This window comes from Ylistrum balloti, unplaced genomic scaffold (genome assembly GCF_031769215.1).
Source record: "Ylistrum balloti isolate Yb309-2 unplaced genomic scaffold, AGI_CSIRO_Ybal_v1 Utg371048, whole genome shotgun sequence".
Lineage (NCBI taxonomy): Eukaryota > Metazoa > Mollusca > Bivalvia > Pectinida > Pectinidae > Ylistrum > Ylistrum balloti.
In genome coordinates this window covers 630474-645692 of record NW_026782580.1, presented here as the reverse complement: position 1 = coordinate 645692, position 15219 = coordinate 630474, and the positions used below count along the sequence as shown (strand labels likewise).

At 36.1% G+C, this 15219-nt stretch overlaps 1 protein-coding gene across 1 annotated transcript in view; it reads left to right on the top strand.

Moving 5' to 3' along the window:
• Positions 1-3968: 3968 nt before the first annotated feature.
• Positions 3969-15219, top strand: part of LOC132560300 (prickle planar cell polarity protein 3-B-like) — an 86478-nt gene continuing 75227 nt past the window's right edge. The window contains exons 1-2 of the mRNA XM_060224966.1: positions 3969-4053; positions 4347-4435. Coding sequence (XP_060080949.1) covers positions 4051-4053; positions 4347-4435 — 92 coding nt within the window. The 5' untranslated portion in view covers positions 3969-4050. The remainder of the gene's footprint in view (positions 4054-4346; positions 4436-15219) is intronic.

Genomic DNA, 15219 nt, shown 5'->3' with positions numbered 1-15219 from the left:
AGTAGGACGACACTATGGTAGATTGGCAACACTAATGTAGTAGGACGACACTGTGATAGATTGGTGACACTAAGATAGTAGGACGACAATATGGTAGATTGGCGACACTAAGGAAGTCGGACGACACTGGTAGATTGACGGCACTAAGGTAGCAGGACGACACTATGGTAGATTGGTGACACTTAAGGTAGTAGGACGACACTATGGTAGATTGGTGACACTAAGGTAGTAGGACGACACTATGGTAGATTGGTGACACTTAAGGTAGTAGGACGACACTATGGTAGATTGGTGACACTTAAGGTAGTAGGACGCCACTGTGGTAGATTGGCGACACTAAGGAAGACGGACGACACTGGTAGATTGACGGCACTAAGGTAGCAGGACGACACTATGGTAGATTGACGGCACTAAGGTAGTAGGACGACACTATGGTAGATTGGTGACACTAAGGTAGTAGGACGACATTATGGTAGATTGGTGACACTAAGGTAGTAGGACGACATTATGGTAGATTGGTGACACTAAGGTAGTAGGACGACATTATGGTAGATCGGTGACACTAAGGTAGTAGGACGACACTATGGTAGATTGGCAACACTAAGGTAGTAGGACGACACTATGGTAGATTGGCGGCACTAAGGTAGCAGGACGACACTATGGTAGATTGGTGACACTTAAGGTAGTAGGACGACACTATGGTAGATTGGTGACACTAAGGTAGTAGGACGACACAATGGTAGATTGGTGACACTAAGGTAGTAGGACGACACAATGGTAGATTGGTGACACTTAAGGTAGTAGGACGACACAATGGTAGATTGGTGACACTTAAGGTAGTAGGACGACACTATGGTAGATTGGTGAAACTAAGGTAGTAGGACGACAATATGGTAGATTGGTGACACTAAGGTAGCAGGACGACACTATGGTAGATTGGTGACACTAAGGTAGTAGGACGACACTATGGTAGATTGGCGACACTAAGGAAGTCGGACGACACTGGTAGATTGACGGCACTAAGGTAGCAGGACGACACTATGGTAGATTGACGGCACTAAGGTAGTAGGACGACACTATGGTAGATTGGTGACACTAAGGTAGTAGGACGACATTATGGTAGATTGGTGACACTAAGGTAGTAGGACGACATTATGGTAGATCGGTGACACTAAGGTAGTAGGACGACACTATGGTAGATTGGCAACACTAAGGTAGTAGGACGACACTATGGTAGATTGGCGGCACTAAGGTAGCAGGACGACACTATGGTAGATTGGTGACACTAAGGTAGTAGGACGACACTATGGTAGATTGGCAACACTAAGGTAGTAGGACGACACTATGGTAGATTGGCGGCACTAAGGTAGCAGGACGACACTATGGTAGATTGGTGACACTTAAGGTAGTAGGACGACACTATGGTAGATTGGTGACACTAAGGTAGTAGGACGACACAATGGTAGATTGGTGACACTAAGGTAGTAGGACGACACAATGGTAGATTGGTGACACTTAAGGTAGTAGGGTGACACTTAAGGTAGTAGGACGACACAATGGTAGATTGGTGACACTTAAGGTAGTAGGACGACACTATGGTAGATTGGTGAAACTAAGGTAGTAGGACGACAATATGGTAGATTGGTGACACTAAGGTAGCAGGACGACACTATGGTAGATTGGTGACACTAAGGTAGTAGGACGACACTATGGTAGATTGACGACACTAAGGTAGTAGGACGACATTATGGTAGATTGACGGCACTAAGGTAACAGGACGACACTATGGTAGATTGGTGACACTTAAGGTAGTAGGACGACACTATGGTAGATTGGTGACACTAAGGTAGTAGGACGACACTATGGTAGATTGGTGACACTTAAGGTAGTAGGACGACACTATGGTAGATTGGTGACACTTAAGGTAGTAGGACGCCACTGTGGTAGATTGGCGACACTAAGGAAGTCGGACGACACTGGTAGATTGACGGCACTAAGGTAGCAGGACGACACTATGGTAGATTGACGGAACTAAGGTAGTAGGACGACACTATGGTAGATTGGTGACACTAAGGTAGTAGGACGACATTATGGTAGATTGGTCACACTAAGGTAGTAGGACGACACTATGGTAGATTGGTGACACTAAGGTAGTAGGACGACACTATGGTAGATTGGCGACACTAAGGAAGTCGGACGACACTGGTAGATTGACGGCACTAAGGTAGCAGGACGACACTATGGTAGATTGGTGACACTTAAGGTAGTAGGACGACACTATGGTAGATTGGTGACACTAAGGTAGTAGGACGACACTATGGTAGATTGGTGACACTAAGGTAGTAGGACGACACGAAAGTATTATGATGACTCTATGATAGTATGACGATTTAGAAGATTTTTAAAGAGTTATGTTTATTTATCCCCACTGGACCTCACCTCTCTGTCCCAAACTAGAGTAGGGGCAGACCAGTTTGGGTCTTTATCAAGTGCAGCTTTGTTTAAGCTGTTCAATGTCACACCACGTACATACTTATTTCGGATATCATGATTGAGTAATGGGAAGTAACTCTGTCGTGCTTGTCTCGATGGACAGTTATTTTCTTTCGCGACTTAACGAAAAAATAATATTTTGTAAAGATTAAACTGAAACAAAACAATTACACACAATCCGTCATTAACGCAGGCTAACTTATTTCGTTATTTCAATGTCAAATTAAATGTATAGGCACGGACTTACCACAGCTTTCTGTCAAACTACAGCGCAAACTACAATATAAGTTACACCATTACGAACATTACCCAAGTCAGAGACATATACAACACATATATGTGATATATACGTCTCTGCCCAAGTAATATATTATATATAAAAATTCCTGTCTTTTATATTATGTTATTAGCGAAATTTGAGGTAATTCAGCATGCTCAATCAGTGAAGTATATCAATATTTATTTGGGTTTTTTTTTGACGTTCCTAGTTATACATCATAAAAATCGTAATAAATAATAATGATAAAATTCATAGTAGTATATTACTACAGGCAACCAATTCTGTAGTAGGTCTATGAATTCTAGCGATGGAAAGTAAGTGAGGGATTCCTCATCCAACCAGCAAACAGTGCAATGCTACTATCGTCTGTGTTACATAAAAATATCCATGGTTCGTGATTCAAGTCATAGATCTGTTGTCTCTCTGAAATTATCTATTATCGTTATTGGCCTTTTCTATCAAATTTCTTCCTTTTTATGAAAGTGGAGTGAGCTATACAAGTTTGTCGACAATTCCACGGCTGTTTCTTTGTGGCTCGGCCGATCATCTGTCGATAACAAACACGCGTATGTCAGGGGGCACCTGCCGTGGCTATCTGCCGCTTGTCAATCAAAACCTGATGTCCCGCGACAGGGGGCGTGGCTAAGCCGAACTTAGTTTCACTTTGAATTGGTTTTGCTGTGTTCATCAAAACCTACTTTGTGTATCAAAGTAAGCAAATCTAATTAAATAATTTCTGATTATAGAGTCGGAATATCAACCTAATATGACTTGATCTTAATTGGATACTTTTTCACAACGCTATTTTTATCACCGTGTTTAGAAACCGACGCTGTGACGTATACAAATGGGCGTGGTTTGTGAACTGTGATTGGAATTTGAATCAGTGAATTAGCGTTTTCACCTGTGGGTACGGGTGTGGGTCGGTGAAGCGATCACGAAATGGTGCAGCTACGTACAGTGTGATTCTGACTATTCACGGTGGATTTGAACGGAAAAGATTTGATTATTTGTCATCTATTACAACTTGTTTATGTGTATAAAAGGGGCAGTGTGTGTATTCTATCAGCAGTTCGCTGTGTGTAACACGTGTGTTTGCATGTAGCATTATATCGACGTATATGTAGTGTTTTTATCCTTGGAATATTTATAATTTCGCAGTGTTTACGTTTTGAGTGAATTCATTGTGTGTGATGGCTACCTCGGGAGGGGATCTTTCCCCAAACGACAGTCCTTTATTCGCCCGGGATGGCCACGATCCGCACTTCCCTCCGAACATGGTAAGTTTATATGTGATTACCATAAGAGGAGCATCAGTTAATTGTTGTAAAAACAACGAAAGTTACATAAAACATGTGTTTATGTTACCGCGACATGCTAAAAGAGGAGTTATTTGGAGTTTTATCTAATTGGACACATTGCTTTATGGGCCTATATGGCCCTGCCTATGAATCCGCGTCACTCATTATGCCCCATCAAGTCAATCCCAATCTTTTTGAATGAATCATATATATAAATCTTTAATGACAGAATGTTTTCGTCAAACTCATTTGTTTCTTTATTTCCTTTTAAGAGTCCACCCCTAACTCAACAGATCAATGCTGGCCATCCTTGTTCAAACTGCAAAGAACACTGCCCAGGTTTTGAGCTGCATTTCTGGAGGTAGGTCTTTGTGATGTTGCCTTCTATAAATCCAGTAGATTTGAATCAGTGCCATGTGTAATTTCCAAGTCTACCTAACTAGTGAGAAAAACAAAGTAATTGTCGTCTTTTTGACTGAGCAGACAAACGACAGTTGTTAGAGAAAAAAATATTTGTATCTTTCTTGAAGGAACAGCATTCTCATTATTCAAGTTGGAGAAGTTTACCAAATCTCAATTCTAGAGTGAACATTTTATATATAACCTGAGTATGATTTTAGAGAAGATGCATGGAAATAAAAGAAAGAAAAATCTATTTATTAAAGACACTTAATATTCAAATAAATGATCATGGACAAATTTAAGTACATTTTCAAGGTATTTAATTTGTCCATGACCTCATTGTCATTTTCTTCAGATTACATAATATCTAAAACTGAACACCTGTATGTTGCAACATGTCACATTTTAGTTTACCTGGAAATGTACACTCAAGATTATGTCCTGTGGCGCAGGTAGCTACTCTGCGGTGTTGGATTGAGAAAGTCAGCGTCGGTCTCAGTTATTGCTTAAGTCTTTTTGATAGAAATGTTTACCTTTCACACCAGCAGAAATTCTATTGGTGAAGTCAATCTGTGTAGTTAAAAACTTGTTTGTAGTTAAATTGTCGAGACTAAAAAAATCCTCAATACTGGTAAATTGAAATGAAAAATTAGCATCATCCTAAAAGCCCGGATATAAATTAAATTACAAGAATTGTAAATTCAGGAAATAAGACAGGACACAGAATAATGTAGTGACTGATAAAAAAAGGCCACTGAAGAGACAAAAATGATGAAATTGATGCCAGCTTTGATAAATCAATGTACTTCTTGCCATTAAATTTTGTTCTTTCATTGAATACTCATTCTTGTCCAGGTGTGTTGGTTTATAGTTTTATACAATCCCAATTTGACACCTAAATGGTAATTAGATTAACTGGGTTTGCATGCCTCAACAGCTATGATGATGATACAGACCATGTTTGATAAAATAACAACAGATTTTATTTCTTTAAAGGGTTTCTTGTTGGAATCCAACAGAACATTAGAAATAAAATTACACAAGTGTTGTTTCTTTTTTTAATCATACTGACTGCATTATCAATTTGCATACATCTGTTTCTGTAATATATTTTGCATAAATTAAGAATGAAGAAAGAAAATATTTCAATAGCAGGTAATGAAAGGTGTAAAACGAAAGAAGTGTTATAGTGTAAAACTAGCTGGATTTATCCGAACTCAGTATGCCATTGTTCTCCGACTCGAGACTGAGATTTGTGCCTTAGTCTGTCTGTAATTACCTATTGTGATTTCTGATTAATCATCTGTATTTGTAGGCCTGGTAATTAAAATGTTGATGGCCTGGGAGCCTGTTTAAGCCAGGTGATCAATGAATATATATTAGAGTATATGTACTTAGTATCAAATGATATCAGAATATATATACACAATCCTGTATTTTGGTGATTGCCTATAGTTAATTACAGGTATGCTGTGTTTATATCTTAGCCAGCACTGTATGGGGTCTCTTTAAAAGGATCCTTTTCTCACCTGTCATGCTGACTCCTGGGAACAGGTTACAATTCTTAATAGACTCATACCTGTGAAATAGGTCATGACCCCATAATGAAATTAATTCTATTACCATAAATGACAATGGCTGTAGGCAATCCTTTATCTAGCACTTACAGGTAAATAAAATCCTTTGTAAAACTTCACAGTGTCAGCTGGTTATTAAAGACCTCTCACAGTGTCTATGGGGACAAATTTAGGAACTTCATTGATTAGAATTGATTTGGATTTCCTTATAAAAGAAAGTGGCCAATAGCTACAGTTTAAAACATTTTGTATTGATTTAGTAAACTAAACGTATTCTGACAGGATCCTGCGGTGAAAAATTATGGAATAGTTTTGAAGATTTTCCAAACTTTCTGACAATAGATATTGATTTAGCTGGTGGTTTATTTGTAAACTGACCAAGTGTAATCTCCAGCAGGAAATAGCATTGTTAGACTTGATAAATTTGGGCAATAATTAGTCTTTTTCATTGCCTCAGTTCAAATAAATGTTTAATTATAAATCTCCAATGATTAGATTTCTCTTTTGTCAACTGAACATCAATGACTTAAAAGATCATGTCCATTTTTGGCAGTGCACATGTGAGCGCCAGTTTACATCATGGCTGATGATGATCTGGACAATAAAAATGCACTAAGTGAAAATCTCTATCATACAATGTACTTTATACAAACAGTGTCTTATCAGTAATGGTTTTGAACACATTCCCGTCACTATTTCCATGGTAGACTCTCATGAACATTCAGCAGGTGTTTTTCAGCAAACATTTGAAAGAAATTAAAGGAAGCAAACATCTTTCTTGGCCTAATTAATTCATCCTGCTGATAATTTTACTACTACAAGTTATAAATTAATTTCATATTTTCTCCCAGCAAGGGCAGGAACTTCAAACAAGACATATGTGATTATCTTTAATTTATCAGGAGTCAAATTAGCAGCAACAGCCTTTCAGGGCTAGAATGTCAACACTCACTGTCTTCTCAGCAGAAGAAAAGGGAAACCAACATGAGCCCAAACAAACTTTTGTCCTGAAAGAAACATTTTCTCACAGGTAGCATTATTCTTTGATGTCAAAAGCTTTTATCTGCAATATGTTGATTTTTTCCTATTGTAAGAGACTCTATTTATTTATTTATTTTTCTAAAAGCTTTGTTGTTTGACTGGTTTATTCAGATAAGGTAAAGCCACAAGTTATTTACCAACAGAAATGATTTGTCCCATAAAACTGTGTGACACTTATCCAACAGGTTCCTGACCAGTCGGGAGAGCCTGGAGTCACGAGAATTTATGTGTCATTAAAAGGGATTAAGGAAAAGCTCCATTTAGTCTAAATTAGGGTCATTCAAATACTGGTCACCTACTGTTAGAGCCTTTATGTAACTGTTACATAACATCCTACCTAAAGGAACCAGGGTGACAGTTGGTCCCAAGGGTGATAATCTAACAGCAGGATATCTTACGACTATATCCCCAAAACTAAGTCTTTATGATACTTAGCATACATTTATTGATTAGAGTAGGTAGTATAGAGACTATTATCAGCAGCGTTTGTGGCGAATGCCATATTCACACAAATTAAAAGATATCTTTTAACAATATTTGTCAATGTACTTTCCTCCTTTTTTACAAGCAATACAAAACATATTGAAATTGTACAACAATCTATTCAAATTAATTTTGAAATTTACACCTTATGAAGATTTCAATTTTTCGATGTATAAGAGTTTCAGCTTCACCCTTTCATTATGTATATATATATATATTATATATGTGGTGTTTTTGTTAAGTGGAGGTATTCCACAGGGCTGCCACCTTTCACAATGCTTTTCTTGAATACTTGAAAATAAAGGATTTATGGTTTCAGATAGGTTGTCAAGTACAATTGCACTTCAGAGTTGTATATAATTTTAACGAATAATCAAATTATGTATGATCATGAATGTGTTTTCAAATTACTATTTAGTTTCATATATTTAGACATTGCAAACAAGAAATTAAGTCAAGTCTTATTTAAACTTTTAAAATGTAAATAGTGATACTGTAATATGACAACATTCCAAAGTGTATTTCATATGAGAAAAAGTATGTCGGCTAATTTTATATATAGTTCATTATAAATTTGAAGGTTGTTGGAAATGTGTCACAGTGTATATTACAATGTGAATTGTAAAGCCTGGCAGCTTTTGTCGCATTGACTCTCGTGTCATGTAAGAAAAAAACTTTAGAATGAAGTTGTTTACCTGGCATCACTTTCATGATTTTGAAGGGCTTGTGGCCTTGTAAGGATTTAAATGAAGGTTTAATGTGTCATTCTGTTACTGATATAGTGACTGAGGCTAAAATGTAATGACATCATGTTTAAAATGTTGAGGTGAAATTACAGACCATACAACAACTTCTCCGTTATATATGTCTGTAACATTTTAGCCAGAAAATCATTTTGATTTTTAGAAAATATATCTTCAAGGTATTAAGTGTAATCAAATGGTGATATTGGACCAGAAAAGAAGTAGGGAGGGATACTGTTTGTTTATCAACAATACTATACCAATAAGTTATGTAAAAAGCTGTTTCATTATAAAAAGTGAGATGTCAGAGTGATTGAACAGTTTAGACAGAACATTAATATCCTGGTCATTAGTTTGTGAATTGTGATTAATCTGACCACCTGGAACCATGTCTACCTTAGGGTCAAGTCTACCACTGACCATAATACCTTGGTTATTGATTTATCAGGAACTGGTCTTGGGAAACTGTCTCAAGGGTAAATACCTGTGTCCAAATTCTTTATTATCATTAAGGTCTTGGAGTTTCCTGTGTTACTGACAGTTCCTTAACTGTTTATATAAAGGGGTGGTTTTATTTTCCTGGTGTGTAAATATTTATATGGTGCCTTGTACCACTGGAGTTGTGGGTGGTGCTTACTGATCTATAGAGTATACTACGTAAACATTGATGTCATATTTATTTCTCAACTTTTTTAAATGGCACAAACAAAATTTCTTCCAGATTTATTCAAATTAATGATATACGTTAATTAAGTTAAATGAAATCTAAGATAAACTTCGTAGATTTCAACAAGTTTTGTGAAAATGATTTCTATTGGAGCTTTAAAAAAGACATAAAAGATGTTTTTTCACCAGCAGACATCAGATGTACACCTTAATGTTGAGGTCAAAACAGAAATCATTCAATTAAAACAAAATTGGAGGGATTCAAGCAAGGATGGAAAAATGATAGGTTATCTCCCCTTGATATATTCCGTATTATATACTGATAAATGCAATTGGAAACCGACATTTGCTAGACCTAAATACATGTACAGGCCTTATATATATATGTATTTACAATCATATACACAGACATGATTCATGAGGGAGTCGCCAGAGCAACGGGAATGTAATATAAAATAAATAATAGTGATTGTAAGTTAGCTCAGTCTTGTTTTGTAATATATACATAAAAAAACCCACCATTTCTAGAGAATGCATGATATGATGTCTGCCATGTTTTTCACTACCTTCACTTTTCCCTCACGGCCAGTAGTACATGCTAAGACAGTTTATGTGGATCCTAAGTCAGAAGTCTCTGGTAAATTACTGGGCCTTGTTCATCCCAGGAAAGCTCAGAAATCATTAGAAACCATTTTCCCTGCTGTAGGTTTCAGACATTTTGGAGACAGTAAAAATACAAAATTGCATACCAGTTGTTGTTAAAGCTTTTCAACTGTGCAAAAGCTTAGCTCAATACATTGAATATATTGCATGAGATTTAAAAATCTGAAAGTACAGTAAAATTTCCAGATAGGCAATCAGTGATTACACACGCTTAAGAATATACCCCTGCAATAAAATATACACGATATAAGATAGAAATTATTCTTAATTATTATCAATTAGTATTCTGTTGCGGAAGCAGACAACACTATAGTTTCTACAATAGGCTTGAGATATTATTGTATTCAGACATGTCTCGTTTAAGTTTTATTTTGCAATGTCTTATCGCCCCTAGCTTGTTTATTTTACTTTGTGCTTTTTTCAATAATACAGTACAAAACATACCCCTGATGATATTGAAAATAAGCAACGATTGTAATATGTACATTTTTGTTTGTTACAAAAAAATCCACCTGATATTAAATGATTTTCTCACACTGATTTACTGTGAATAACCACTCTACATTCTTGATGTACATTTCTTAGGATTATATGTTGTAATACTGAAGGATTTATTCGCTTAAATATCTTTTAATACTTCAATCCAATTTACTACAGCTTAAAAGATTTATCGTAGCGAAAGTCACAAGCAGATTTGTATCAACATTTCGTAGCTGGTTTGTTTTGATAGAAACAATGATTATTAACCTAATGTCTTGTTTTAGAAATACCAAGATTTTTCCTGGGGTTTGATTATAAACAATTGCCAGCATTTCAAATTATCAATATCCTTGTAGAGGTTATAAAAACCTGCTTGATAGGAAATTGTAGTTTAAAGCCTCTAGTCCTATACACTAAAGTGTAAGTGCTTGTTTTTATCGCAGTTCTGCTGACAATATCATAAAAAAAAAAAACCAAGCCATTTATCTCACAGTACCCTGAAAAAGTTTTTACAGACGAACTCAAATTTGTCTAACAAAAAAAGACACATTTTAAAATTTAAGAATGACCTCCGATTTTTTCTTAGAACTTATTAGGAGTGTATAGCGACTGTGTACCAACAAACCTGATTATTGCAATAAGTCACCATAAAAATGACGAGAGGAAGTATTGAATCAATTGTGTCTATAAATTGTAGCCTTTTATAAATCCGTGATCTTTTATGTCTCATTGTGGATTGTTTCTGCCTGTAACAATGTTTTATAATCATTGTTGGAGATAAAAAAAGGGACAGATAAGAAATAATTTTTCATTGAAATTGTAGATAAGCTTGCTTATTCATCATTTCCAGAACTCGCTTTAACAAAAGGTGTTTGTATTAGTTGCATGCAGTAAGGGAGAAGAAATATTCTTTCAAGTTCGTGCATAAAACAATATAACGCTGACTAATTTTATCAATAAAACTTGGAACACAGGAAACTTTTTTATTTCTGTCTGGTGAAACATGCTATCACCACATGGTTCATATCACTACTTGTACATGTGCTTTTTTCTGGCTGGTCTTTTTCGGTATCCCCTGATACTGAAAGGTCTGTGGTGTTACATGGTTTGCAGTTTCATGTTTCTTCTCTTGCTCCTCTGGTTAAGCTCTCTAGGATTGCAACAGTTCTTCTACCATATCTCTCCAAATGTTTTTGACAGCGAGTAATAATTGATGCATTCATGCATGTCTGCATGCAATAAAGTGCCCTGCACATACTTTTGTTGCCATCATAGAATGCACAGCAGTGGAGCATTATTCCTTTATGTGGTTCCTTTGAATCTCCTACTAATTCGTCTATCCCATAGTGTAAGGCTACCAGGAGTGGATGTCTTCCCCAAAGATATGGAACCCCAAATGATAACTGTGATGTCACATGCCCCAAATGATAATCAGTCAAGCGTTTGAAGGAATTTAGCAGCCATCTTTTATTAGGCGTGGTCTCTGGGGACCACGTCAATGGACTCTCTGCTGCCACACTGGAAAGTTCTTCAAGATATCATCAATTTGCTAATAAAAAATGTAGACAGGCATTCAGATCATTGTCATCCAGACTCTTCATCCTGAATGAAATCAAACGTGTTTGATGCATAGCTGTTAATCCGGTCCTTTGAATGGACAAAATGTCACTGTCATGAATACAGTTGAAAATGTTCCGTGAGAGCCAGCTTTTAATGTGGGACTTTATCATATTTAATTAATTAGTGGTGATGTAAAGGGGAGATAAGTTGGCCAATGAATAATGTAGTGGATATTTGTGGCATTCTAACACTTGTACATAATACCCTAACAAAAAAATCTGTTTTTGACAGTGATGGCTAATTTGATATCCTATTGACAGCTGTTATACTTCATCAGATAAAAGTATTGTGTAGAGATTTGTTGACAAGTTTGATAAGAAAAAACAACATATTCAGGTTCACACAAACAGAAATCATGAAAAGGTTTGGGTTGTGTATCTTATATTTAAAACCAAGTGTTAAACAACAGATTGTAGATTTTTGCTTTACATAAACATACATTGTTATTCCAATGAAGGGTGATATCTTATCAACATACCATATTCATTAAGAAGGGATAGTGTTTAGATTTTACATGGAGGTCGATAAGCTGTTGTCGTGTTCTGCTATCAGATTTTAGTCTGGTACTTATGTCAATCTATCATTATGATGGATTTTAGGGATCAAAACAAAATTCAGTAATGGTATTGATCAGTTACATTTTTCTGTATAGAACATGGCTTTTCACATGTAAAAATAAGTCTGTAATTCTGCATATATCATTTCAGGGACAACTTTAAATTCTTTGAATTCTAACTCGAAAGGAGGTTGGTCAATAAGTATGTAACTCTTTAGTGTACGTAGGACAGAATAAACCAAGAGTTAATTGTTTCTGTACTGTTGAGCTTTTTGTCGTCACCATGAATTATCAATCTTACTGAGGTAATGAATCCTTGAAGGAAAATAATTTAGTTTGTAGTTGAACTTTAATATTGTACTGGTTTAAGTTTAAAAGAATAACTCTAAATGTAATCGATGTTTGTCTTCTATCCGATTCAATCAATTATATGGCACTAAAGTTTTGTCTCTGACAGACATCTTCACCCGTATGATTCATATCTTGCAGCTTTCCCTAGAGTTACGTGTCTTGTGTTCCTTCGCGTGCAAACAGTACATAAATGAAATTTGAGAGGTTGCTGGGTTTGAGAAAAACACGACAGAAAACGTAGGCTTTTAGTGTTAGTGCATTAAACATGATCGAGTCTGTGACTCGAGTAGGATGTCCCAGAAGTCTAAATCTGCCCTCGAAAGGTTAGCACCTTTTCTTGGCACTTATCCATACCCATCCTTCGAACCAGTTTCATATCATTCAAAAGGTTTTTGATTTACAAAATTGCTATCCTTTCCTTAAGAGAGACATTATGGATCCATACATAAATTTTAGAATCAGAATATTTTTTTGAGAATAGATAACTTGTTTTCTGTCAACAGCTTATTTCTTAAGTCTGACATAAGAAACAATCAACTTTGAAATACATAAAGGGATTTTTTTTACGGTGTTAATACTAACATTCAAAGGCTGTAATAATTCAGTCAATGGTTTTAAAATTCAAATTACAATTATGAAATGTTTACAAATATTTCATCTCAAGTCATCTATGATAATGAAGTGATAATTTCTTTTCATTTTTGTTTACCAAGTCATTCTTTGAGCTTAGGAGAAGTTACTATATACTTACAGGTACTACAATGTATATCTTTTATGAGAAGATGTCTGTATGACAATTTAATCTGTTAAGTGATTTTCTGACTAATTGCAGAAGATTTCATTTAGAAATGGGACATATCATTGTTACGCTGAAATAGAAACTTATTTGGGGAGAACAAAATGCCCTCATGTTTCCTGCCCAGCCCCACAGTGGTTACAATGACTGGAGGAAACATGATAGTTAAAATGAACAGCTCACAAAAGAAACTGTGGCTTTATATATTAGCTCATTGATGGAATTATTCCAGGAGAACAAGCCCCAAAAATTTTCACTTAAGCCTTGGGGAACACTATAGACCAGGAAATCAGATCATGTTCCTGTGGGGTGTAATTTGGAAAAGGCATGATGGTTACATAATGATCGAAAAATTACAGCTGTTTCGGTAACCTTTTCAACCATAAGTGGTGAAGTGACATTCTTCTGACATTTTCATTGTGTTTTTAAAATTTTTTTTTCTGATTCATTAGAAACTATGCAGTATATCGGCCTGTTGTTGTGTCTGACTTGTCATTATAAAATTATAAAACAGGCATCAAAGATCGTTGACATTCTCCTGCATCTGAAGTGGTCCCATTGGGCAGTTTGGCCCCACACAAAATGCCTTGTTATTAAAACAATATAAACAGCAGGATCATTTGATGCATATGTTTCATAATTCTATACTGCAGTCAGCGGAATGTGAACAATTTTCTTTGAAATGGGCAAATTTCAATCTCTCGGAAAGAAAGTGAAAAAAAAGAAAATAGTTATGTTTAATCTGAGCCCCTGGAAATTCACTTAAACCAGGAAATGTGACCTTTGAAATCAAAGGGCTTCAGTCTCAATAAGTATATCTTCTCTATTGTATAACTGTCACAGCAGACTTGAAGGCACAACCTTAGCCATGAGATTGGTTACAGACAAAATCCTAGCTTCATAGATTTACCTTTGTGTATTTGTATTAATCCCTTTGATCTTTATCACAGGTAAGAAAGCTTCCGTACCAGTTTCCGCACTAGCTTAAGGGAAACCTTCATTTTGCTCTGTAATATTCAAGATGTATTTAGTGCAGAAACTTGGATTTCGCCGATACATTCATATCATTTGTCACTTATTTCAGAAATGTTGTGGTGGTAGATCATAGTGTCGCTTATTTCAGAACTGTTGTGATGGCAGATCATAGTGTCACTTATTTCAGAACTGTTGTGATGGCAGGTCATATTGTCACTTATTTCAGAACTGTTGTGATGGCAGGTCATAGTGTCACTTATTTCAGAACTGTTGTGATGGCAGGTCAACTGTTATGATGGCAGGTCATAGTGTCACTTATTTCAGAACTGTTGTTGGTAGATCAGAGAACTGTTATGATGGCAGATCATAGTGTCACTTATTTCAGAACTGTTGTGATGGCAGGTCATATTGTCACTTATTTCAGAACTGTTATGATGGCAGGTCATGGTGTCACTTATTTCAGAACTGTTGTGATGGCAGGTCATATTGTCACTTATTTCAGAACTGTTATGATGGCAGGTCATAGTGTCACTTATTTCAGAACTGTTGTGATGGCAGGTCATATTGTCACTTATTTCAGAACTGTTATGATGGCAGGTCATAGGCAGGTTGTGATGGCATATAGTGTCGCTTATTTCAGAACTGTTGTGATGGCAGGTCATATTGTCACTTATTTCAGAACTGTTGTGATGGCAGATCATAGTGTCACTTATTTCAGAACTGTTGTGATGGCAGGTCATATTGTCACTTATTTCAGAACTGTTATGATGGCAGGTCATAGTGTCACTTATT